The 25,841-nt window shown below is 38.4% G+C and overlaps 3 protein-coding genes across 4 annotated transcripts; 1 reads left to right on the top strand and 2 right to left on the bottom strand.

Moving 5' to 3' along the window:
- The first annotated feature begins 482 nt into the window (after window positions 1-482).
- On the top strand, window positions 483-6,591 carry LOC122664628 (uncharacterized protein At1g26090, chloroplastic). The gene is made up of 8 exons (XM_043860535.1): window positions 483-750; window positions 1,883-2,026; window positions 2,126-2,200; window positions 2,320-2,513; window positions 2,593-2,764; window positions 2,888-3,301; window positions 6,248-6,391; window positions 6,467-6,591. The coding sequence occupies exons 1-7, from the start codon at window positions 529-531 to the stop codon at window positions 6,377-6,379; spliced, it is 1,353 nt and encodes a 450-aa protein (XP_043716470.1). The 5' UTR covers window positions 483-528; the 3' UTR covers window positions 6,380-6,391; window positions 6,467-6,591.
- Window positions 6,592-9,075: 2,484 nt separating this feature from the next.
- LOC122664627 (protein CHUP1, chloroplastic-like) lies at window positions 9,076-14,228 on the bottom strand. Of its 2 annotated transcripts, none has more exons than XM_043860533.1 (9): window positions 13,994-14,228; window positions 13,707-13,798; window positions 12,819-13,586; window positions 11,188-12,573; window positions 10,957-11,088; window positions 10,628-10,809; window positions 10,361-10,472; window positions 10,132-10,275; window positions 9,076-9,316 (listed from the first exon to the last, which is right to left on the bottom strand). In XM_043860533.1, the coding sequence occupies exons 1-9, from the start codon at window positions 14,100-14,102 to the stop codon at window positions 9,218-9,220; spliced, it is 3,024 nt and encodes a 1,007-aa protein (XP_043716468.1). In that variant the 5' UTR covers window positions 14,103-14,228; the 3' UTR covers window positions 9,076-9,217. The 2 variants fall into 2 exon arrangements, with proteins under 2 accessions (XP_043716468.1, XP_043716469.1); XM_043860534.1 differs by having other exon boundaries at window positions 13,707-13,792.
- A 4,481-nt stretch (window positions 14,229-18,709) lies between these two features.
- On the bottom strand, window positions 18,710-21,943 carry LOC122664021 (protein CHUP1, chloroplastic-like). The gene is made up of 4 exons (XM_043859701.1): window positions 21,419-21,943; window positions 21,154-21,245; window positions 20,302-21,054; window positions 18,710-19,834 (listed from the first exon to the last, which is right to left on the bottom strand). Exons 1-4 carry the CDS (start codon window positions 21,525-21,527, stop codon window positions 18,737-18,739), a joined length of 2,052 nt encoding a protein of 683 aa, XP_043715636.1. The 5' UTR covers window positions 21,528-21,943; the 3' UTR covers window positions 18,710-18,736.
- Between the last annotated feature and the right edge of the window lie 3,898 nt (window positions 21,944-25,841).

The raw sequence follows: 25,841 nt of genomic DNA, 5'->3' as shown, positions 1-25,841 counted from the left end.
AACCAATATTAACCTGATATTGAAAAACTGAAATTGCACCAGACTGAAACCGAAGTTTCTTAATGGTTTTGTTTTGGTCTCACTCATTTCAAGACCGAAGCCGATTCAGCCCAATCAAAACCGGTTAAACCCGACCAAAACCAGGCCTAATCGACCGTTTGACAACCCTATCTATAACATGGCACAGTATGCAGCACATATCCAACGGCTGAGCTGCCACGATGGGCACATCCTGACACACATCATGACAGCCCAGCCGTTGATGTCCGCTGCACACTGTACCGCAATACATTGGCCCTCCTGGGAAACAATCCCTTTTAATTTACGCGGGGAAAGTTCGTCAGTGTTTCATTTTCATATATTCAATTCGTTTATTATTATTTTTTAATGTACGCAGGGAAGTTCGTCAGTGTTTAATTTTCACTTCATTTTAATATTCTCAATTCATTTTTCCCCGGTTGTTCATGATCCATGGTTGATGCTTCATTCCTTAATCGCAAGTTCGCAACTACCGCCGCCGCCTCTGATATGGCCTCTACGCTCACCCTGTGTCTGACGTCGTCTCTCCTCCAACGGAACCCTAATCGCGACTTTCCTATCCGAACCCGCAAGAGTGGCCGCAGAAGTTACCGACCACTGTTTGTAGCGGTCCAGGCGGAGGATCGCTCTCCTCAGAAATTCACGAAATTGGTAACTTTCTTAGGGAAAGGAGGCTCTGGCAAGACTACTTCTGCGGTTCTCGCCGCTCAGGTGCTTTTTCTCAACTCTTGGTGCTCCATTGAGAGTGTGTTGTTATTTCTACTAACCTTTGATATACTCGTCCTTGAAATTCTATCCGGGTTTTCTGTTTCTACTTTGATTCTTATGTTATTTCATTCTCTTATTTATCTGTTTGTTTAAGCTGCATTTCAATTCTTCAAATCCCCCCTCCCCCGAGTTGGTTTAAATTGTTTATTATCATTCATATTTTTCTTTTGGCCTTTTTTTATCTATAAGTGGAGGAAAGGTTACTTATGAACACAATCCCTTCATAAGTCCACAAACTAACTGATATGATAATTAATCCCTCCATAAGGCATAAACAGTATTGTTTATTATATGATTCTATCATACACCAATGTGAGATAAGTGCAGCTAATTAAGAAACTTGGAGTTGTCTAGAAATGAACATGAACCATATTTATTACTTGATTGTCTGCTCGAAGGTTTCTAGGTTCAATACGTATAATCTATATTTGTTACCAGAGGATTACACTGACTGGGTTGCAACTGTTGAAACCCATGTGAGGATCCTTTCCAAATTCAGAAGGATAAATGTGGTTGACGGTTTAGAGGTTGTAAGTGATGAATCTAACTTTCTTCCAGTGTATTAGCAAAGAAAATGTATATTCCTAAAAACTTGGTGTTGCCTTCAAGGATCATAAGCCATAATTATGACTTGACGTCTGACGATGTATTCGAACCAGAAATTAAGGCTCTTGTAGCTTAGGCTTTAAATGTGTTAGCAGAGGATTACTGAATGGTCTATTTCACATCATATATGGCATAAATGTATCAGTTGAAGCACTAGTAATAATTGTTTCCAAATTCTGAAAAATATGCTTGATATGGTTAGAGTTCTTAAGGAATGACTCTTATTTTCTTCCAATTTCTTAGCCTAAGAACTTTTCATTCTTAGCCATACCTTGATAGTTTCGTAATTCAGTCACCCATTTATAGTTTTAACTTTCTTCCAATTTCTTAGCCTAATAACTTTACATTCTTAACCATACTTTGATAGTTTCATAATTCAGTCAGCCCATTAGTTTAATATTGGATGAGCTGGGAATAGTTTTCACTCCTGTAGAAGGAATTTTAACGGCTGTCTTCTTGCGGTGTCTAGTATTTTTCAAAGGCTGGGCTGAGTACATGTTTGGTGTTGCATTCTCAAGATCCTACTGCCGAATATCTTATGGGCTGTAAGATTGGAGCTTCTCCTACCTTATGCAACAATAATCTTTCGGTTGTTAGGTTGGAAACCACTAAAGTACGTGTATCTTTTCCCTCTATTTCTCTTCTATGTGATTTTGATTTTATGACTTGAATGAATTTGAAACCAACAGGGAATGATTATACTTTATTACAGATGCTTCTTGAACCTCTCAACCAGCTCAAGCAAGCTGACACTCGTCTCAATTTGATGCAAGGGGTTCTTGAAGGGGTGGGTATGTAACAATCTCCTTTCATTGATAGGTTCCATATCTGTCAAACAACATACATGAGTGGGATCGCTTTCTTTGTGAAGGATTTTCTTATGCATTGTCTTTTCTAACATGGTAGGTGGTGGGTGAAGAGCTTGGAGTTCTAGCTGGAATGGATTCCATATTTGCAGCCTTTGCACTTGAAAAATTTGTGGGAATTCTAAAGACTGTAGCTTCAAGAAACAAAAGACAAGAAAAGTTTGATGTAGTTGTATATGATGGAATAAGCACTGAGGAAACACTCCGGTTGATAGGCTCCAGTGAGAGAGCCAGGTTAGGGTTTTCCTCATTCAAGCCTCCCAACTCCTAGCACCTGTAGTCTGCATCTGTAATGACATGTGAACTTGCACAGATGGTATTTGAAATATTTGCGGAATGTGGCTGAAAATACCGACGTTGGGAGGTTGGCTGCTCCTTCACTCTTGAGACTAGCAGATGAAACCATGAGGTTAAATGGTCGTGGCTTGCGTCTTGATGGAAAAACAAGTGCAGAGATATGGGACAATGCTGACCAGATCCTAGAGGTATTTCTGTTTCAGTTTATTCACCTTTCTTTTCTACACTCACTTGCACAGCCAGGAAAAAAAAAGCTTTTCTGAAATGTCACTGTTACTCAAGAAGTTTGCCTTGGGCTATGTGCAATGCAGAGAGCATCTGCAGCCTTTGCTGAACCATTGAAGTTTGGCAGCTACATTGTTATGGACACAAACTGTCCAATGTCTGTCAGGGCTGCATTACGTTATTGGGGCTGTGCAATCCAAGCGGGTGCCCATGTTGCTGGTGCATTTGGCATTGCTCGTCCACAATCTAGTCCAGCATCAGTAGATGTGGTTCAGGACTTTTCTCCCTTGCCTTTTGCATGCATGCCATCGCTTTCTATGGGTTCTGTAGATTGGAATTCTGTGTTGCTCGGAAGGCTTGGTGAAGATGCACAGAATCTTCTTTCTGCACCTGCAAGCGGTTGTGACAGGTTTCAATCACCAGTTAAGTTCGATCTAGTGAGGAAGTCCATATCTCTCTTCATGCCAGGCTTTGACAAGTCAGAGATCAAGCTATACCAAGTAATTCCAGATCTTTTACTCTGGAAAGTTGCCTCTTCCTCAATTTTCCATTGTCTCTCTGTTGTCATGCTTATCTTCCTTCGTAGTATCTTTAGAAATTATGTTAAGCATGCTATTATTTTTCCCCTATAGTAACTGCCTATAGACTACAGAAGAAGAATGCTTTTGTGAATGTTTCTTTACTTATTTTCTTGGTATAGATATTAGCTTCGTATTGAACTGTGGGAAATCTCCCAGCTGTTGATAATTTCCTTTCTGTATATTAGTGGTCTCGTAAGGATATGCTAAAGAACTTATCAAATAAATAAATTAAAAAAGATACAGTAGAGATAACCAGTGCAGTAATATAATTTTTTATATGCATTTTTGATTGAAGGAATAAACTATGCTTTCCATGAAACCCAGAGCATAAAAACTAAAAACACTAGGTTATTTGATCCAGGTGGATTTTGAAAACTTGTGGGTAATAAGCCCAATAGAATAAAATAGATTTGATCTCCAGCTCTAAACCAGAAGCCGACCAGAAAGATTACAGAGAGAACCCAGGGAGAAAAACCGAGTCAATTGAATTTAAAACAATAAAAGGGAATAAGTAATCGGAGGATAAGATAGGAAGAAAGAAGGGGGAGAGAATCATAACTTCCATGAAAAGATTGAGGTCTGCCCACCAAACCTTAAGGGAGGGAACCTTTGTATACTGTGTCAACCATAAAACCATTCCATTCTAGTAAACTTCAATTACGGCAAGTATCTGTTGACTATAATCCAACCTAACTTTCCTAAACTGATGTAATCCCCTTCCCCAAGCAACTCACAATCCAGGAACTTATATAAAATCAATTAAAACTTCCTCTGAGACACCTGATGTAGAGGAGTTTAAAACCTACTCCTGCAGGTGAGGCAAACAGGCCTTTAAATATGCTTTTCCAAACAGGGCTTAGTAGCCTGTTGAGGTGAATGGTGCATGGGTCCACCAGCCAAGTTGTGAGCTAGCTATTAGTTAGTTAATTCGTTGTTTTTCAATTCCTATTAGCTTTTTAATTCAAAGTCCAATTTGTAATAGGGCTCCTCTTCCACGTTGGAGAGTCTTCAATTTTGACTTTATTTCCTAGTCCTATTAGCTTTATGATTGCTTTCAAGGAAACCTAAGTTTTGTTACTTTCTTTTAAAGACATTTTAAGAGCCAAGGCACACTCACGATTTTGATTATTGATGAATGAATTGGTTTTCTTTGCTCAACTTCTGAGAGATTCAGTGTGCTGTGAGAAACACTGAGGGAGTGAGAAACTCTGGTTCGATTGGAGGCCTTTGGTGAGAAATCAAGGTCATATCCCCCATTGCTGTCTGTTTTACAAGTAACCTCTGTTTACTTTTTCCATCGATTTGGCAGTGCTATACTGTGGATTAATCTTTGGTTTTGGTGGGTTAATCTTTAGTTCGTCATCTAGTAAACATTGGTCTATCAATAATTGTTTGTTGCATAATACCCTGTTGTGATACACCCTGCGGATGCTCTGTTTTGGAGCTTTCTTGATCAGACAAGCACTTCACCTTGGAGAGAGATCTGGCCATCAGAACTGGGTGATATTTTAAAGTGTTAAAGGTCTTAGCTAGACTGACCTTTGACCAAGTTTTTGGACTGATCAGACACTCTGAGCTGCTGCTACAAAAAATATCTCAAATCTGGAAATTTTATTGTTTGATTCTGAAGATTCATCTGAGGCCTGGGGACGCACCAGTAGGGAGGAGTGATCTGATCCCGATTAAGGAGCTAAAAGAGCCAGGGGCAGGCCTAAAATGACCATAGGAGAGGTTGTGGAGAATGACATGCATAGTCTGGGCCTTGTGCCAAGTATGACCTCAGAAAGAGCCTATTGGAGGGCAAGGATCCATGTAATCAATACCATGTAGCTGAGATTTTCCTGATTTTCTGGGCTATCCTCTTTTCTCTTACTTTCATTTTCTATTTCTCACTTCTCTAATATCTTTTCTTCATTTTTATTCTTCATTCCTCTTACTTTCATTTCCCTTAGTGAGGACCTCAGTTTTCCTTACTTTGTTTTGAAAGGATCCATGTAGCTGACCCCATTTAATTGGGATAAGGCTTGAGTTGTTTTTTTATTCTGAAGACTCATCTGTTCTAAATCCAACCATTGAAACACTGCAGTATCTTGGGTTTGTGTTAGTCTATTGGTTTGTGAACCTTGGTCAAATTCTGACCTGTATCAGAAAAGGTTGACTTAAAATTCTGTTTTGGGGTTTTAGTTGGGATTTTGTTACCCGGGGAAGGGGCTGTAATTATGACTCTAGGGTTCATCCTGCATATCCCCCCCCCCACCAATTTACCGTAATTAAACTACTAATTTTTCTCTTAAGCAAACTAGACAGCTAGACTGGGTCTCAGAACTATAAAATACTATGTTAAAATTCGTGCTTCCCTTTTAGGCAAATGGGCTTTATAATTCAGCCCAATATAATAAAGACCTCTTACAAGAAAGACCCAAGTGATACTTAAACCCATATACCTTTAATTTTGATAAAATAAAATCCATCCCTTGATAATACACTACACCCCTGCTGGAAATCCCAATCTAATGGATTGAATATAAATGTCAAGCCACCAAATTCAATGTCCAAGTGCTCTTGCATCATCTTTGTTCTGATGTTGTAGTTTCTCCCCGTCAAAACTGAATCAAAGAAGTCTGCAATCAAGCGATCCCTTAAAAAGCATTTGATTAACAAGAATTTTGAGACATGTTCGAACTTCGAATAAAAGCATGCTGTCATTCAATTCAGGACTTATTTTGGACTTCTAAGCCCATTTTGCCACTCCAGTGCATGGTCATCATGTTAACTTGCATTGCTCATTTTCTTGAGTGCTTTCAGCTTTCTGATGCCTTTTTTTTTTTTTGGGAGGTTCTTATGTTATGTTTTTGATTGTTGCAGTATAGGGGAGGATCTGAGCTGTTGGTGGAAGCAGGAGACCAAAGACGTGTCATTCGTTTGCCTTCTGGTATCCAAGGAAAGGTGGGAGGTGCCAAGTTTACAAACAAGAGTCTTGTAATTACAATGCGATAGGATTTCTATTATCTCTTAGGGAAGAGAGATAGACTCATGGGAGTGCTGGCATAGACCATACTCCCTGACAAAGAACTTTCTCCCTAACTTTTATTTCAATTTTTCATTTGAAGGAGTCGAAGAGGGGGGGGGGGGGAAAGGAATTAAAGTTGTGTGCATTAAGTTTGGAATGCACATTTTGGGGTTTAAAATATTATCTGCAGTTAGATGCTTCTTTCTTTTTTCCCCTTTTATATTACACCTTTTTTAGTTATATATGATGGCTGGCTCTATTCCTCATGCTTTGATAGAACGTATGCCAAAAGGTACCAATACCATTTGATATTTAATTGAAATTTGACTTGTCAAGAAAAAAAAGGTACCATTTGAAATTTCACCATAGACTCGGATAAAAATGTTAAACGTAATGGTAATTGTTGAACTTTAACATGATAATCCCAAGTCCTTAAAATAAAAAGGTAAAAAGAACTTCAAAATCTAAAAATTGAAGTCTTGCGATGAAGGTGTACCATGTTCATGAATTGGAAGTTTACTAGTTGATGCTAGTAGTAAACATAATTATCCAATTGCACAGAATGTTGATCTGAGACATCAGCACCATCTCTTAAATGACAGATTGGCGTATTGCAAGTCTGTAGATACGTGCCACATGATATGGTTTGGGAGTTTTGAGTGTCAATTTTCAACTTTATATTTTTTCCTTTTTTGATATTATAATAGTAAATCATAGTTGAAAAACCGGGTTTTGACTGGGGTGAGTAATTCGAGTTGGGTCAAAATTTTGAAAGCCTGGTCAAGAGTCGTTTAGTCTAGGCCAGGGTAAAAAATGATGAGATTGGGTCATAAATGATCAGAGTCAAATAAGACTCTGTATTTTTTACCTGAGTCATGACAAAATCGGTGAGTTTAGTTGTTTTTAAAAAAATTATAAAACTAGTTCACTTAGAAACTGAGTTAAATAAATAGTAAATCCATAATCTAAAACAATAAGAAAGCCTCAACACCTCGACTCCCACTCTTGTTCAATGGTATAAACTCAAAATTCATTGATATGTGATTATTTGAATTTTTTTTTTAAAAATGTTTTTCCCATATTTTTCTGTATTTTTATGATTTTCTACTAATTTATACATATTTATTGCATTATAAAATTAAAAAATGTGACTCGTCTTGATCTGGTTTGACAAGACGAGTCACAAGTTTAAGTAGAAGACAAGTCAAGTCAAAAAACCTGGTTTTGCAACAATAATAGTAATTACAAGATTGATTGAAGCATTGCTAATTGGTCCAATATAGAGATCAAAATTATGCTGGTCCATGTTTTTGAGAATTGAAAATATCTATCCCTCCATCACCACAAGACCACTCTCACACAAACAAATTCACTGTACATATTCTTCCATCTCCCTTAGAAAGCCCCATTAGAGTTTGTTTGGCAAAGACTAACAAGTCAGGTGGCCCAGGTGGCAAGGGACTATGCAGATTAAGTGACAATGAAACAAACTTGTTGATGGGTTGATAAAGCTTTATATTTACTGAGGCATATAATTTGTAGGTAGACCTTTTTTTTTCTCTTTTAATCAAATTTGTAAACAAGTTATTAATCTTTATTTCCCTCATTACGCTCAAGTCCTAAAAGTAATTGAGCAAAAAATGACATTGGATTACTTACATGGACTTGCACATTGCACTTGACCCTATGTTTTCTTTGGTTCTCAACAATGTTTATTAATACCCTACTTTTTAATATGATGCAAAAGTTGACCTCGAACCAGGGAAGAACCAATGACAGATCGATTGCATCCAGGATTAACACAATAAGGAAGAACAAATTGAATATAACTGAAACTTTATTACTTTTTTTTGATTTACATATGAAAAAAAAAAAAAAAACATAAAATGATAAGAAGAAAAATAAAAGGATATAGAAGGGGATAGGATAAATTGCCGCCTCAAGCATAATTCTTTTCTCTTCAATCTCTGTCCTTGTCCTTATCTGCTCAGCCTCTTATTTATAATAACCCAATTACAAAGCAAACTAGTCCCAATCTAATTAAGAAACTAAATAAATCTAGAAAAGGAAACTACTAATTCATAAAACCCATAAAATAGAAACTTTGAAGCAACTAAAATAAAAATTTGAATTTAGAAACAAATAACTAACAAAATAGAAACTAATTAGGTCTATGCCAAAATAAAAACTAAATTAATAACAGCTTCTAATAGAATATTCCACCAGCATCTAGCACCTAATCTTCACACCAGCAGTCCATATTAGCACCCAAATCACTGTTCACATGAACAGTAACCCTTGGTATTGGGGGCGCTGCTGTGCACATCGTGCGGCGTAGCAGTGACCATGTGTGCACGGTGGGGCCCATGTGTGCGTGCACACGTGGGCGTTGCTACGCCGCATGATGCGCACAGCAGCACCCCCAGTGCTCGGGGCGATAATTTTCCTCAGGTGAACAGTTAATTTTTATTTTTTAAAAAATTGTCTTTATCTTCTTCATGCTTTGATCTACATCATAACATCTTGCTATTTGTCTCTTCAGCAGATTTTGACACAATTACAATTTAAAAAAAAAAAAATACTGGCATAGCATGAGAATCTTTTAAGACTAATAGGAAAGAGTCTGTCCTTCCCTTCTCACATTTGATTGAGAATTGATTTTACCCTGGTGATCAACTTTGAAATTGTACTCTGTATAGCTTCTATTTGACATTAGATGAACTGATGATTATTACAGTGTCCAAATACAAAGTGATATTTTTAACCAATGGAGGTGAAACTGAAATATACACTAGAAAAATGGATACAAGTTTGAAAAGAAAGGATTATGCTTCTGGCCGATTGGTGCTGCCTGTTTGTGCATGGACTCGGCTCCTCAGATTTTCGAAAGCCTTCATACTCTCCGCATCAAAACCTCCAGCAAACTGGAAATAATAAAGGCTCAGAATCTCATTTAAATTCTAGTAATAATTCATATGTTTTAAGCTGGGTTTGGATGATAAAAACAACTATTTTTATCATCCTAGAATACAAAATCGACCCAGAATGCATTCCAAGAATGCATACCAACAGAGTCTTTGGCGGTGTTTGGTATGCATTCTAAGTCAATTTTGCATTCTCGGATGATGAAAATAGTTGTTTTTATCGTCTGACGATGCGAAATCAACCTAGAATGCATACCAAACACAGCCTTAGTGTCGGTAATTGGATTTTTGAAGACTAGGGTATGGCATTGAAACAGGAACATTTGTGGATTAGACAGGAGTTTCCTATATCTGGTGAAGGTTTTGCAAGCATTATAGTGTTGACTAGAATTTTCATCTCTTTCCTCATTGTTAGTTAAAACTAGTTCTTTAATACTAAAAGTGGCTAAAAGATTGATATTTTTGGGAGCTTATTAACCCCTGGAACTTCTACAAAATTTTCATTTTCCCTCACTCTGCTACAAGGTGGTTTCAAAGAACTTGTAAAAATGCTGTCGTGTCCTATTGTTTTCTCCACGAGTGGTATATAAACTTAGGGAGAGGGTACTCTGAGCAAGTGGCATGGAGGAACGAACTAATGAGGTGTGACATAAGGGTTTTGTATTTAGGAGGGCAGCAAGGTCATTTCATGTGAGAAGAAAGATAGAGAGGGGGGGGGGGGTGCTAGTATAGCATCCCCTTGGGGCTCAGAGAACCTCTTCCTGTAAACTTAATGATTTGAAATATACGAAAGTGTCTAGATTTTAGTACTTTACCTGGTGAACACGGAAGGCAAAGCGCACGCCTTGAAGAAGCAAAAACTCTCTGTTTGGCTCCTTTTCAGGTGCACTCAATGCATCAAGCTCTGATGCTACTCGTTTCATGTATTTCTTTGCCAGCTGAACAGATGAGAGCTTGATCTGCAAATATTATAGCTTTTGAAGGTTAATGGAGTTCTTATTTTGTCAAAATGCTGGACGTAAAAGTTTTAGGAATGAAGCATACCTTGCCTACTATGCCTGTGTCCATCAACCAATCAACTGGAATTCCGAACTCCCTATACCGTGAAATAGCCATGTCCCGTGTCCGCAGGAGAGCATAGACACTTTGCTCCACTCTGGGGAAAAAGAGATACAATGAAATGTAAATGTCTATTGGTCTAAGTTGGCAAAGGGCTTGAATCATTGAGCAATTGGAAACATAAAATATTTATGCTGAAAATTAAAGAGATTATGTTCATGAACTACCCTCTGAAGGATAAAAATTGCTTACTTTTCGAGCAATGAGTACATCTTCTTCAAAGCAGCATCACAAGAGAGTTTGGGGTCATCAACAAAAGAGGATACTTTGTTCTCCAACTTCAGCAGATCTTGGTATTCAAAAGCCGCTTCCCTCAAGGCATCTGCCTTCCCTTCAGGCCAATCAAAGTGTTTGAGAACTGCACGCTCATCAACCTAGGCCATATACAAAAGCTAACAATTAGACCTATAATTCCAAACAATAAAGATGGGTCAGTAGGTACGTAAGAGAAAATATTGAATCTTTGCTCCCTTAATAAATACAAACTACACATTTTAACATCTGAAGCTTAAAAGTCATACCAAGAACGAGAGTTCCTCATCAAGCCAATTCACAAATGACACTAGATCTTCTATATTAGTAAAAGAAGCTGCTCGGACTTCAGTGGCCAAGGACTGGACAAAATCACCTTGAGTCTCCACATCTGCTTTTACCTGGATCCATCTCAAATAGAGTCATTCTTTGTTAAACTTGAAGCACAGTGTTGACACAAAATGAGAAAATGAAAACAGTACGCTACAAATCTAACATACAGCTAAGAGAAATGTTGATCTATTTTCAATCTCCCCAATCATGTTGCTCCTGGCTTCTGATGCATTGGCTTTAGATGAATTCAAAGATGAAGTATCCTTCTTTGTCTCACGTTTCATCAAAGTCTGATAGAATTCTACTAGCTCAGGAGCCCGGTGAACTTTATCACCAGTGCCTGACCCTCTTGGTAGACTTCCTGGTGGAGGAGGTGGCCGAGGGGGCCCACCAGGAGGAGGCGGTGGTGGTGGTGGCGCACCTGGTGGCGGTGGAGGGGTTGGAATTCCAGATGATGGGTTAACATTTGTACCAGAAGCACTAGGGGCACTGCCTGATGTTTTTGGAGGTGGCCTAGGAATCCTTGGAGCCCTCTTCTCAATGTGGGCAAGTTTCATCTTGCTCACTTGGCTATCGACCTTATCATTGTTTTGCTCACTAGAATCACCAGGAACTACAACCTTTTCCTTAAGTTGAGCCAATTTTGGAGGCAGTGTTGCCGGCTTCTCTCTATCTTCCCTGGCTCTAGGGTCACAGCTTGAATTAAAATTCGAGCCGTCACCAAACCTTTCTGCTCTTGCTTTCTCAGCTCTCTCTTTGATTGCTTTCTCTCTTTCTAGTGCCAACTTGTGGCGATCCTTGTATGCAGGATACTTCTCTTCAAGAACCCCTTCAACAGATTTAGACATCAACTGGAATGATGCTGCAACATTGTTTGGTAAATCACCAGAAGAAACTTGTGTTCTTATGCGTGGGAGGTTTGGTGTTTCTGGAGATTCTGTGGGATCCTGTTCCTTTTTCCCAAATGTAGTGATAGCTACACCATCACCTGCATTCCTAAGCATCAAGGATTCCAATGGACCCCTTGACATGGAGGATCTAAGGCTCATGCTAGCTCTGCTTGGGGAGCTTCCCCCAATGGATCGGGCTGGTGATGAAAGAACACTTGAGTCATCCCTGCTTTTCCCCCAACTCTTCAGCTTTTGGAGAAGACCAGGTTTCTTACTGAGACTACTATACCTACTAGTGGAGCTATCAATGGAAGTATTGTCCAAGTCCTCACTTCCAGGAGAGGATGGTTGTGAAGAAATGCTTTCAAGATCAGTATCTCCCTGTCCACGTTCTGAACCTGCATACTCTAACATCAGCTGTTTAGCTCTCCCTTGAGATTTTGGGCTCAAATTCTTACTGAGATCACGAGCTGATATCTTCCCTGCTGGTGTCTGGTAATTCCGCAGCTCATACCTTAAACATGCATTGACCCAACGAAGGTATACCAGCTCCTCAACTTCACTGAACCTATTCATCTGGAGTCCTTCCACTTGCTTTAAGAGGTCTTCATTTGCATGCCTCAAATTATTGACCTCCTCCCTTGCCTTGGCAACCATTTCACTCTGCAGCAGCAGAAGCTAGATTTAATGCTGATGAATTCACCAGACACATGCACTAAACATTAGAGGAGCAGTCCTACACCCTTAGCATGGCAATCTGATTGAGTCAGAGAAATTACATTGATCTATTTAGAGTACACTATTAGAAAACTAAATACTCCGACATTTTTGCAAAATTTAAATATAAATGAGCAAACAGAAGGATACAGCTACAGAAGAGAGCAGAAACGTACAAAGAAATCACTTACCTCTGTCATATTGGAGAGGGCCATTACTTTAGATTCGGCAGCATCCAGTTTGATAGTCAACTCTCTCTTCTCATGCTGAAGCTCTCTATTCTTTCTCTTAAGCTCCACAACTTCCACCTCCAATTCCTTGGAAGCTTTGAGCTTCTTCTCGACCTCTGCATCTTTCTTGAAGGCTTCCTCTTCCTTTGCCTGAAGACCACTAACTTGTTGTTTGAGCATAAGTAACTGACCCTTTGTCTGGTTTGCCTCAAGCTGAATCTGCCTCTGGAGTTCCTTGATCTTGTTTCTTGCGACCTCAAGCTCCTTCCTAGCCAAAACTCCCTGTGCAACCTCTTCTTGAAGTTTTTTCCTCTCAGTCTGCAAGGAGTTAATGGTGATGTTCAGCATGTCAATCTCAACCGCCTTTATCTTCAGCTGCTTTTGTAACTCGGTGATGTCTGACACCTGCTCCCTCAGACCATAGTACTCGAGCAATTCACCTTCAAGCTTCACTTCCCTCTCTTCCAATTCCTTTACCAGGCTTCGTAACCGTTCCAGCTCAGTTGCATTATTTTCCATCTCAATTTCATAGACTCTGTCCTTCTCAGCCTGGGAGTCACTTTTTGTATCAAACTTATCATTGGGAAGTGGAAACTCAATTTCCCCAGAGAGAAAATCTTCGAATTCTGGTAAAATCTCATCATCTTCAAAAGCTGGAATGTTGTCTAGAGCCGGGCTAATTATGCTACTAATTCTTTTAACTTCTTCTTCCTCTTCTTCATCCTCTCCCTGCAACATGCAAAACTTATGTTAACTTGTCTAAAGTATGTCAAATATGCAAGCTATCATGTTTGTGTCATTAAAGAAAACAGTTGAAGGGGTTGGTGAATGGATAATAATGATACTTACATGTTCCTTTTCTGGTTTGAAATTAGAGTCACTAAATTCCTTTCCTTCTTCATTCTGATGTTGTTCGAAGCTTGCTTTGCCATTTCCTGATTCTAGAATTTATCAGAAAATGAGAAAGTTACAATAAGTTCATAAGATTGTAATCCACGGACAATATCAGAAACAGAAATTTTATGACCCCATCTTTTCTTTTTTCCCCTTGTATAAATTTGTTGGTAAGTTAACACTGGAATGGCTGATAAAAATCTCTCTGGAGAAAGAAAAAGGAAAAAATAGTATATGATTACCTGAAGATTTGATTACAGAAGTTCCCGGCCTCGAAGATTTGATGTTAATCTGCTGAACTGCATAGGCTGCAATCGAAGCAGCAACCAAGAAGCCCAACCTGACAATCATGTAGGTGATGTGAATGACCAATTATTAGCTTCCCTTTCATCCACAGAGACTGCAACATCCAAGAACATCTGGACACCCAGGTCTATCAGCCCCCATAACTGATAACTCAAACCATTAAACTGCTTGGAACAAGATGAAGATACCTGGCAACTACAATTGCAGGAAAACTTAAGAAGACATTCGAAGCTAAATTCCAAATAAATGGCTGTCAGAAAACTGGTAGTTAATTCAAGATAAGACCAACATCACACTCTAATCATCCCCACAGATACATCATTATCCTTATCATTTTTCAAGTTCTATGGGCCTCTCACAAAAAAAGAAGTCACCAATACCTTAAAGATAAATAGAATTTTCAACCGAACTCTCATGCTAAAAGCTGCAGCAACCACCAATAACTAGTGGTCAATCTTTGATCTTTCTCAATACAAGACTGAAATTTTACAAACTAGCAAAATCTAACATGTTACCTCCTTCCTTCAAGGAATAGATGATTAGTAAAACAGAAACCAGAAAGACTAACAAGGATTTCCAATAGCTTTAAGTGCTTCTGAAATTCTTCTCTCCCTCGCTGATTTTCTATCCACTATCTATGGCCGTTAAGAAGGGAAGATTTTGAAGGGGGAGGGGGGGAGTTGTCTCTTTGTTCACACTCCACACAACAGGGAGAAGTTCCGCTGTAGAAAAGCTTATAAAATTTAAGGTTCTATGCTACAAAATACACAGAAATCACACTAATCTGGTGATGATACTACCAATCCAACAATAAAAGTTTACAAGTAAAGAAAATTGAACTACGTGGGCTTACCACCTGCATATCTTAGATTCATCCGTGCATGTAAGTGTAGCTAAAAAGATGGAACTGTCGTCTAATTCTTAGCCGCTTTGCTTACTGGATGTGCTCTTAGAAAAACAAAGAAAACTAATAGATAAGCCAAACAAAAGCAAACCAACTTTTTCCGTGAGTTTGGGTACCCCACCTAAACATTTTAGCTTTTTGGCATCTATCTTAATTCCTGATGGTATTCTAATTTCTAAGGGTTTCTCCTTTTTGGGATTTATTAAGTGCAACGGTGGTCTTATTTTATGGGCTTTTGGAGGATTTCCAATGGTGTGTTATGTGTGTCTTGAATTCTTGTACTCGTTTTGAAGTTTGTCCCGTTTTGACATTTTTGGTGGTGGTTGAAGGAAAAATTTTGTGAGGTCTGATGATTGCAGAGGGCTTCCGATCGGACCCGATGGATCAACCCAACTTGGAGGAGTATTACCTTGTTTTACTGGCTTGTTGTGTCAGCAAGAGAGACGAGTAATTTGGGCATTTTCGTGCTAGGGTTTTTTTGGTGAGAGTTCTTATTACGACTTATGGTGTTCTTGAGAGATCTCCATTGTATTTTTCTTCCATTTCATTGCAAATCATCTTCAGTTTCGCCCGTAGATATAGCACACCAAATTGGTGTCTGAACCCATAGTTATCAAGGTGTCGCCTTGAATTTTGCCCCTCTAAAATGCCATGGTCTCTTTCCCGCCTTGATAACTATGTCTGAACCAAGTTAAATCTATCATCCTTGCTTGAATCTGTTTAGTTTTTTCGTGTTTCTTGGTGTTTGCCTTAAAATAAGGCTAGAAGGGAAGAGCTGCAACTTCTCTCACCATTATACAGGGTGATACAGGCAAGGGTCCACCACTTTTCCCATGAATAGCTCGTGAGGGGTCAGATATGCTTATCAGATGGATGGGAAGTGGGAATTCCTCCAGTGGATGAGATGGCCGGTTGTGTAAATCCATCAGTTAGTGGGTGGTGGGACCACCACACACTCTCTTCACTAAAGGAATAATGGCGAGTTTGAACTGTGACTCAGACTGGAACAAAGTCAAGAAATAGAGGTGGGCCAGTAAACTAGTAATGCGCACACATTGGAACAATATTCACAGCAAAGGATATCTGAAAGCCAAACATAAATCGCCAAAAACCATGAAGAAACAAAAAAAAATAGGAAATTGAGTTAAGGAATTATCCCATCTGTGCATAACGTTGCAATATGTGAGTGTGGGACATCAAATAAATCATCGGAACAGAATTAGAAAGATCTCCTTTTGTGGGTAATTTGTTGCCTAGGGTTCCACAGTATATATGGTAACAAGACACCAGTGGCCATGAATGGTTAATGGTCCCACTAATAATATCCGCCGATATTTCAAAGCTAACTCAATTTGGTAGTTGATATAAACATGTGGAAGAAGGCTCTACGGCTCTACCTACTTGTGTTGTGCTTTTAGTACCATGCGAAGAGGGTAATGAACCCAATCGTTTTCTCCTCCAATTCGCTGTTTGTTTCAATTCTTCCAATTCCTCACAAAGGGGGTGAAAATGACCATCCTACCCCTTATCCGAACACACTGCCCAAGATGGGGTTCACGCCCTCTATTAGAGGAATTGGAGCGGGCAGCGAATTGGAGGTGATAATTATTCCTAAGACCACCCTTTTGTTCTTTAATTTAGAGAAACACCCCTTACTGATCTGCTACTTTGATTAGATTGAGTTGATCTACTGTTTATTGTCCTTAAAGCAATTCAAATTTGAGCATAAACTTGTTCACAGATGGCAAGATAGATGATAATAAAGAAGGAACAGATTGGTTTACCTGAATCTTGGGAGAGTTTTATCTGAATCTGTAGATAAGAGGGTTTGCTGAAAGATGAGGGCAATCTGCAAACTAGAACCCTATAAAGAATTTTCCTGAGTTTGCATGTTTGGCTGCAAATATATACCATATATACTTCCAATGATGTGGGGACGATGGAGATAGTGTTTTGTCTTGCACTATGGAAGGTAAATGGCTATGGTAAAATGGAAAATGGATCAAACAAGAAGTCTTCACCATTTAATATGAGGATTTTTTGTCCCAATAATTCACCTTTGGACAAAGCAAGATTGAATTGATGATGATGATGGGGACAGATGTGCCATATTAAGAACAGGACAAGGGGAATAATTTGTCACTCTCCTAAATCTTCAACAACACAGCTATCAGTCTTTGGTCCCTGCTCCTTAATTTGTTCTTCCTATTGATTTTTTAGGTAAGAAATTGAAAGCAACCCTCCAGTCAAAGAAAGCTTATCTGTTTTAATTAGAAAATTCTACAGAAATTTGAGTTTCTCAGTCAACAAAGCAGAATTTCTTTCAGATATTGCACTAGATATTGTTCGAAATCTTAAAAAAAGGCTATTGTTATAGCATGTATTAGTCCCTCACATAGCTTATCTACCAAAATCATACCAACCATGTGGTTATGGAATTTGTCTTGGCTGACCCACTGGAGGAAAAGGAAAGAGGACCTAAAGGTAGCCAATGGAACACATGGTTCTAATGGAAACATAGTAATGTGATTAACTACCCATTGCTGGAACAATGGAGTGAGCATTAAGCCGTATTGACCAGATAAAAGGAAAGAACTCTTAATTTTCCATGGAACAGAAATGAGCTGATTTAGAAAGTAAAACAATCCATAAAGTTATGAACTAAGCACCCATAGATGTAATTAATTTTCTTATCTCGTAGTTCTACGCAATTTCCCCTAGATTTTAATGGGGGTATAGAGCAGCGGATGCATGTAAGAGACCCTTCGTTTACTTACAGTTTACCTCATATTTAATGCAAGAAGAACTGTGATGCAAGTAGTAATTAAGTTTATCAAATCCATTATCTGAGATGGTTACCAAATAAAATCCATTATCTGAGATTCATGTTCACTAATAAAATTATACATGAACTGAGTTAAGGTTCGTTGTATTTACCCATATTTAATGCAAGAAAAACTCTGATGCAAGTTCATCAAATCCATTATCTGAGATTCATGTTATCACTAATAAAACTTAAAGCCATTATAAATGAACTGAGTTAAGGTTAATCGTATTTACGAAGAAGACTAGAAAAGATATATAGAAGGAATAGTGGAGTCTGGTAAATCATACCTTCCGAAGCAAAAAAATTCTCAGAGAATATACTCGGAATGCTTTTCTCCATGAAATTCAAAGTGGGATATTTCAGACAAGTAATGAGATCAGAGAATGAGAGAAAGAGAGCAAAATGGGGAACTGACAACGATAGGAACGAAGTGGCAAAGGTGAGGGTAGAGCAAGAAAGGCGCCAAAAAGCAGCGCGGGAAGCAGTGAAAGATTTCAATTTCTTGCGTTCGTACGAAATTACTCTTTTACCCACTGTTCCCCAATTATGTTGCTCACGAATCACAATGAGTCAAGTGTTGAAGTTGCGGATACGAGCAGCGAAACCCTAATGCTATTAGTCTCTTCGCAAATAGGTAAACTTTTTCCTTCTATTTCTTCTAGTTTTTGTTTGAGCACTTTCTCTGGTTCTGTAATTTCCATAATTTCTGTTTACCCTTTTGTTGCCATTATGTGTTTGTTCTAAGCTCCCTTTTTCTTTGTCAGTGTTTGGTGAAACATTTCTAATATATATTTTTTCTCTCCTTCAATTATGTTCATGGAAAGTTGACTGTAATAATATAACAGATGAATTATGGGCCATGGAAATCATGGCGTCTATAAAACAGAAACCAGAAATTAGTTAAAACAGTTCTATTTAAAATTATGCACCAAGATCCAGAGAACAGCTTTAGAAAACTCCAACAACTTGGAATAAGAGATATACAAGTAATATCAGCAGCAAGAAGTAGAAAATATAGACAAAATGAAGCTCTTGTGTGTCAATCTTGTTATGGTTTTTGGATGGTGAGGTGGACCTTCTTAGATCCCACATCTCTGAGTGGTCAGTTTTCATCTTGGTCAACATTCGTTTATCAACCATGAGACTGCCACTGGGTTGCTCAATTGAATTCCCAGATCCACATATCTGCTCAGTTCCGTTTACCTCAGCTTGAGATCCAGAGTTCAAATTCAAATTTAAACTGCCTTTTACCCTGTTTGTTCTTGGTTGCTTTGCTTCCTCCTTGATTGAATTCTCACTCTCCAGGGCCAATTTATAATAGTCCTTATGCACTGGATGTTTATTATCAATCAACACTCCTTCAACTGATTTAGGCATCTTTCCAACTGATGCTTCCGCATCGTCTACTGGCTCGTTAAAAGATACTCTCCTTTTGCGCTGCAGGTTCGATGTTTCTAGAGATTCTGTAGAATCTTGCTTCTCTACAATTAAAGTGACACCCGAATCATCTGCATTATTTAGTATAAATGCCTCTGGTGGATGTGTTGACATCGATGATCTATGGTTCAGACTACTCCTAATTGAAGAACTTCCTTCAAAGTAGCTCCCTGAGGGTGAACAAGTGCTTGAATCATCCTTGCTTTCTCCCCACCTCTTTATCTTCTGAAGTAAATTATGTTTGTTACTAGTTCCAGTTGGTCTGCAAGTAGTGCTCTCAGTGGTAGTATTGTCAAACTCCTCACTCTCATTGTAAGATGCTTGAGAAGAAATTCTATTGAGATCCACATCTACCTGCCCACTGTCCAGTGTAGCATACCCTGCCAATTTTTTCTCAACATTCTCTTGAGTTTTGGGACCCAAACTCATACTGCACCTTTGGTGGTTTTGAATTTCATGCCTCAAGCAAGCATTGACCCAAAGCTGGTATACCAACTCCTCGACTACACTGAACTTGCCCTTTTGGATTCTCTCTATTTTCTTTGAGAGGTCCTCATTAGCAATCTTTAAATTATTGACCTCCTCCTCCATTTCTGAAACTATTTCACCCTGTAGCAGCACAAGTCAAATCAAGAAGCACAAACAATAAGTCTCAACACATGCTGATATTCAGGAATGGATAATCTATCCTGACCTTTCAGATAAAAATCACATGTAATAGAATTGTCCCATATCCTGCTGCCAATTTCTTTTATTCCTAATTCGTTGGAATATTTTCTCAAATAGAAAGAATGGAGTCATGAGAACCAGTGCCTGTACTCCCCTTGCTCGAGAGCACTGTTAACCTATATATCTATAGCAACCTGGCACTGACCACATGGTCACTCCAGAGGGTCACTTTTCTGATACAGAGGAGATATTCTAGTGAAGAAGAGCCTACCTCAAAAAGACTTGCATTCACTCATGCATATATACATGAAGAACAGGCTACCTAGAAGGTGTATGTAGATAAATGCATACATGAAGAACAGCCTACCTAGACATACATACATACATGTACAATATTTTTCATGTACCTCAGTCATATTTGAGAAGGCAGTTATTTTATATTTGGCAGCAATCAATTTGGGTGTTAACTCCCTCTTCTCCAGCTGAAGTTCTTTGTTCTTTCTCTTCAGCTCCAGAATTTTGAGCTCTAATATTTCAAGAACTTTGACATGCTTATCCACCTTTGTATCTCTTTGAGTAACTGTCTCCGACGGAAGGCTGTTAATATGTTGTTCAAGCATCAGCACCTGGTCTTTCATCTGGTTTGAATCAATCTCAATCTGACTCTGCAACCTCCTAATCTTTCTCTTTGCCATCCCCAGTTGCTTCATTGCAGGTACACCCTTTTCAATCTCTTTTTGAAGCTTCTTCCTCTCCTCCTGCAGTGAGTTAATAGTAACGTGCAGCATTTCAATCTCAGCTGTCCTAATCTTCAAATGTCTCTGTAGCTCATCGAGTTCTGATTCTTGTTCTTGCAGCTTATAGGATTTGAGTAATTTCCTTTCGAGTTTCAGTTTACTCCCCTCCAGTTCCTTTATTTGGTTCTGCAATTGTACCAGTTCAGTAACATGATCGTCCCGACTTATTTTATATACTGAATTGTCTTTCTTGGCCTGAAAGTTGCTTGTTGCATCAAACTTCTCATCAGATAGCAAAAGCTCAACTTTTGCTGGGTAATTATACCGAAACTCCGGTAAGATTGGTTCTTTTTCATCATCAAAAGCAGAAGGGTTTTTTGAATTTGAGCTCCTTGCATTACTGATTCCTGTAACCTTCTCTCCCTGGACATGGTAAAATCTGTATCATTTACAGCCCAATAAAAGGGATCTCTTAATGAAAGAAGTAGGAAAGGAAGATTAGAGCCATGTATTTATACTTACATCCTTCTTAGCTGTGGCACTACTAAAATCTATAAAGTGCTCTTTATCTCCTTTTTCATTCTGATCATGTTTGGATGATATTTCACCATTTTCTACATTCAAAGATCACCAGAAAAAGAAAGAATAAGAAACAACAAAATAAGAGTTTCAAAGAAGAAAATAGGGAACAACTGCTAGAAACAGGAACTCATGATGATAAATTTTTTTAATTGCAATAAAGGTAAATGTTGAGAACTGAGAGGGTATCTGTAGGTGTGTGGTGTACCTGAATACTTTCTTGGTGAGGCTGGCGGCTGCAAAGACTTGATACTAAGCTGCTGAACTGCATAGACTGCTACAGAGGCTGTAACCAGGAATCCCAACTTTACTATCATGTAGAATAACTTCCATGGCCAACTGAACTTTTCCCTTCTACAGAGTGGAGAAACCACCCAAGTCACAATACCCTTCTATTCTACCAATCCATCAATGTCATGACTGCTTGAAAAAACAACTGGGCCTCTGTTTCTATGACTGCAACCAGACTAATGAGTAAACCAATTCTTGTTGATTAGAAAGCTTTTGTTTGGACTGGGTTCAGGTCCTGCACTAACATGAACTTAAAAGGTTTGGTTCAGGTTTAGTCATGAAAAAATGGGTAACTGAGAAACATCCTCCAAAAGTTTCTCTGTTTTCGTCATGCTTTACTCTGCAGCAGCTCCCTAAGCTTTGTTCAAGAACACTTTAAACTTTTGGAAAGAGAGATTATCAGGCCTCAATTTTCCACCAGTTTCCATAAATTGCATATCATTTCCAAAGTATCTCCATTAGCCAGTATCCAATCTGGAGTTGTGGCTGCTACAAGTTACAGCTCAAGAATCATAAAAGAAAAGATAGAAATGACTCCAATAGCTTTAAACTTCAGTAGATATTTTTTATTCTCCAAACCCTTTTGTCTCCTTCTATGGTCCTACCAAAATTAAGAGGATGTGAAAGAGGCTTTTGGACTGTTCCTCCAGGTTCCAGCACAAAGAAGCACAATCTTGCCCGGATTATAGCAAACTTAGGACTCGTCTGATTCAAGTAAAGGGAAGAGAAGGGGAGAGCTCTGTTTGGTTGCAAGGGGATTTAAAGGAAAGGGGAGGGCAGAGGAGGGAAGGGAAGGGAAGGGAAGGGAAGTTTTTCAAACTCAAAAAGGTAGTTTATGTAATCATTGTCTAACATGATTGTATATACTATTTAAAATTTCTTACCATATTTAGTAATGTTACTTTGTAGATGTGATTTTTTATTTACTTTTCAAATTCAAGGGATTTGGATGCAAAGTAAAATAAAATCTAATAGCCAAATAAGGAATGACTTGGAGTTTGTGAAATAAACATGTGAGGTCATAATTACAAAAGTTACTTTTTTAGGTTTTAAAATTTCATTTCCCTTCTTTTTAATTCCCCTTGCAACCAAATAGACCAGAAGTGAAATCACTTTAAAAAGAAAATAAAATTTTTTGTAATCATGATTGTTTTACTAAATGTGGGAATCATATTTTTCAAATGAATTATTTATTTTCCTTTTAAAACCAAGGGATTTATTTGGTTTCAAAATGTAGTAATTGTAATAACTAAATTTGGATTGTTTTATAGTTAGGTACACAATCATGTCAAGTAATAATTACAATTTTCTTTTTGTTTTGACTTGAGTTCAGTTCCCATTCCTTTAATTCCCTACCATCAGAGGAGCTTATATAATTCTTACCCTGCACATAGAACTTACCTTTGTTAATTTCAAGCCAAACCTTGGCAGTTGTATTCCACAAGTGCAGAGGTAGTAATTTTTTTTTTTGGGAAGGGGGGGGGGGGGTTGTTGAAAATTATACTCTCATTTTCTCAGCTTGGTACAGTTCCTTAGTGCCTCTAATAAGAGGGGGTGGACCCCACCTGGACAATGTGTTTGGGCAAAAGATAAGGTGGTCATTTCTGCCCCCTATGAGGAACTGTACGAACTATACCGGACAGGGAACCTGAGAAGATAAAGATCCGGTAAAGATCCGGGAGTGTGTGGGGGTAGGGGAGGGGGGAAGGATTGATAATTTCATTTTTCAACGAAAACAAAAATTAAAAAAATACAGAAATGATGCAGCACTTGAGTGCAGATTGGGATGGCAACATCAGATGTTCGATTTATGCCACAGGGCATATCAAGTGGTCAAATCAGAATCAATGAATGAAAAGAGTGCACCACCATTTTTGGGTTCCTAATTTAATCATATGGTCTATCATTTTTTCTTTGTTTCTTTAGTTACAGTTCAAAATAATCTAGCAAAGAAGGGTCTCTAACCATTTTATTAATTCCCACCCAATATTCCCCTTGTGATGTATTTAATTTACTTAAGGTTCTGTTTGTTTTGGTGCAAAATTTTATCTAGAAAATTAAAATTTTTACTTCAAAAAAGTATAGATGTAAAATTTCAATGTTGAAAAGTTTTCCATTTTTTTTTTTTTTAGGAAACAAACATTAGAAAATTTTTAAACATGTAAAATTTTGCATGTATAAAGTAAAATTTGCTGCGTAAAATTTTACGTTGAAACAAACGGAACCTTAGGGAAAAAGGTCTCTACTTAATATGAGTGCCACTACTCATGGTAACTTATTTCATTTTCAATTTAAATTTTTTCCTGTTTTGATCTATGCGAGAATATTTAACTCAGGTTTAGACTCTTTTGGTTGGACATTTTGCATTTTATTAAGAAGGGAAATTCATCTTGGTAGCTGTTGGAACTTTAATCACTAATAATTTTTTGGAGTTGGAGGTGTCTACAATAGAAAAAGGCCTCGAACATGCCTCAAAGTTGGGCATCAAGGTGAAAGAAGTTTGGTGCACTGACAAGGCGATTCCAAGCTTTCATTCTGCACCAACTCAAATAGCATGGCCGTGGCCATTAATCTCTTCGCTTCTGAGGATCAATGAATTGTCGGATGGAGTTTCTTTTTTAGTTCACAATGATTTTTGTATTAACTCTATGGTCAATAGGGTAGCCTAGTTTGCCTTATAGGTGAAAGGAAAAATTTGTGTACAATGGAGACAATGTAGATATTTCTATTTTTTTTATCAAAAAAAAAAAAAACCATTTTATTAATTGCTTTTGTTTGGATTCATGCATCAGTCTCTTTGGGCCCAAAGCTTGACACTTGACCGGGGGGAGGTTGACTCATATCTCAATGAAATTTGGACCCTAGTTAACCCACAATATGGCATATATTGCTCCAGTTTTGCAATGTAATAATGTCCATGAAATACAAGGAAGGGGTTCTGGGTGTTAATGAGAATCAAAGACATAATATGAATCCATATGGACTGTGAAGCCTTTGCAGAAGTGCTCGCATCATCAGTTTGGCGGAAAATTTTCAAGTTTATAATGCGAGTTGAATTGATGGTGCAGCATCTTGTGGGTAATGGGAAACATACCCAGCTTTGGGTTAATCGATGGCATCAAACAGGTTTGTTACCTAACTGGTTTGGAGGGGGATAATATTGCTGCATTTTCAAATTACTACGGGCCTAGTACCAATTCTTTTGCTGAACTTTGAGCTTTAAGATATGGGTTAATTTTTTTGTGCGAATTTGGGCTTTGTGGAGTTCCATGTCAAATCAGATTCTGCAGCTACTATGCTTTGCGTCTCGAAAAGAAAGTGTGGTTTTTGGAAGGGTTGGTATTGGTTTCAAGAAGTCTTGAGGCTGATTGACTCTCTTAGACCGATGATCTCCTTTACATATCGTGAAGGTAATAGAGCAGAGGACTTATTGGCTAATTTGACTTGTGAATCAGCGTCGGACTTGGAGTTTTATGGAGACACCCACATTCCTCAAGACTTGAGGCGAATTTCTAGAGAAGATGCATTAGGCTTCTCAGTGTTGAGAAAATAAGCTGTTTTCTTTTGTCGGGTTTCTGGGGGACAATTCTTTTCTTTGAGCGAAAGAGTGATTTGTTATTATTTTGGGTTGGGGTAAAGCAGGGACGTCCCCCTTTGTATTCATCTATTCTTTGAGATTTTTTATTAACAGTTTGGTTGCTGGCCCGGGTCCCAGATAATATTAGGGTTAAAAAAAAACCTAACCGGTTTGATGATCGATAGAATCCGTTATGATGCAAGCTCCACCAGGACAACAATGGTGCAATCTATCCTTCGAGAAGGTGAGTGGTCCCCCACCCCACATGTCTCCCTTGAGCTTATAGAAATGTGGAAACATTGCCCGATATTAAGAAATCGCATGCTTCAGAATTTGATTTGGTGGTATGGAAGGTTATGCCTTTCGACCCTTTACAACCAAATCAGCTTGGAAGAGGGTTAGATCAACAGTGGCAAAAGTTCTCTTGGATAATATTCCTAGGCAGTTTCTTACAATTTGGAGGTGCTTATTGTATGCGTTACCCACTACAGACCAATTGAGAAAGAGAAATATCCCAAGTTGCTCCATTTTGCTGTTTTTGTTGGGTTGAAGTGGAAAACAAAGATCATCTCTTTGCAGTGCAGTTTTGTAGCCTCCATCTAGTGATGTATCACTGTAATGAAGGATCTAAAAAACGTAATTTCAGTCCACCATCCGCTTCCCTCCCTGGCTCCCTTATCTTTTTTACTTTTCTTGTGGGAAGGATGGAAGGAGTACTACACACGAGAGATATTTACTGTTGGAATAGCTGACCCAATAGCAC

This window comes from Telopea speciosissima, chromosome 6 (assembly GCF_018873765.1).
Source record: "Telopea speciosissima isolate NSW1024214 ecotype Mountain lineage chromosome 6, Tspe_v1, whole genome shotgun sequence".
Taxonomy (NCBI): Eukaryota; Viridiplantae; Streptophyta; class Magnoliopsida; order Proteales; family Proteaceae; genus Telopea; species Telopea speciosissima.
This window is presented reverse-complemented; position numbering and strand designations above follow the sequence as displayed.

What these genes read in the sequence shown, in the direction of transcription:
- LOC122664628 (XM_043860535.1), top strand. Translation starts at nt 529, where the DNA reads ATGGCCTCTACGCTCACCCTGTGTCTGACGTCGTCTCTCCTCCAACGG. An exon ending in CTGCGGTTCTCGCCGCTCAG is followed by an intron (nt 751 to 1,882) that starts GTGCTTTTTCTC and finishes TGCGGTGTCTAG; the next exon opens with TATTTTTCAAAGGCTGGGCT. An exon ending in CAGAGATCAAGCTATACCAA is followed by an intron (nt 3,302 to 6,247) that starts GTAATTCCAGAT and finishes TGATTGTTGCAG; the next exon opens with TATAGGGGAGGATCTGAGCT.
- LOC122664627 (XM_043860533.1), bottom strand. Translation starts at nt 14,102, where the DNA reads ATGATTGTCAGGTTGGGCTTCTTGGTTGCTGCTTCGATTGCAGCCTAT. An exon ending in CCCTCTCCAATATGACAGAG is followed by an intron (nt 12,574 to 12,818) that starts GTAAGTGATTTC and finishes CTGCTGCTGCAG; the next exon opens with AGTGAAATGGTTGCCAAGGC. An exon ending in ACACAGGCATAGTAGGCAAG is followed by an intron (nt 10,276 to 10,360) that starts GTATGCTTCATT and finishes TAATATTTGCAG; the next exon opens with ATCAAGCTCTCATCTGTTCA.
- LOC122664021 (XM_043859701.1), bottom strand. Translation starts at nt 21,527, where the DNA reads ATGATAGTAAAGTTGGGATTCCTGGTTACAGCCTCTGTAGCAGTCTAT. An exon ending in CTCACCAAGAAAGTATTCAG is followed by an intron (nt 21,246 to 21,418) that starts GTACACCACACA and finishes CTTTGAATGTAG; the next exon opens with AAAATGGTGAAATATCATCC. An exon ending in GTGCCACAGCTAAGAAGGAT is followed by an intron (nt 21,055 to 21,153) that starts GTAAGTATAAAT and finishes TACCATGTCCAG; the next exon opens with GGAGAGAAGGTTACAGGAAT.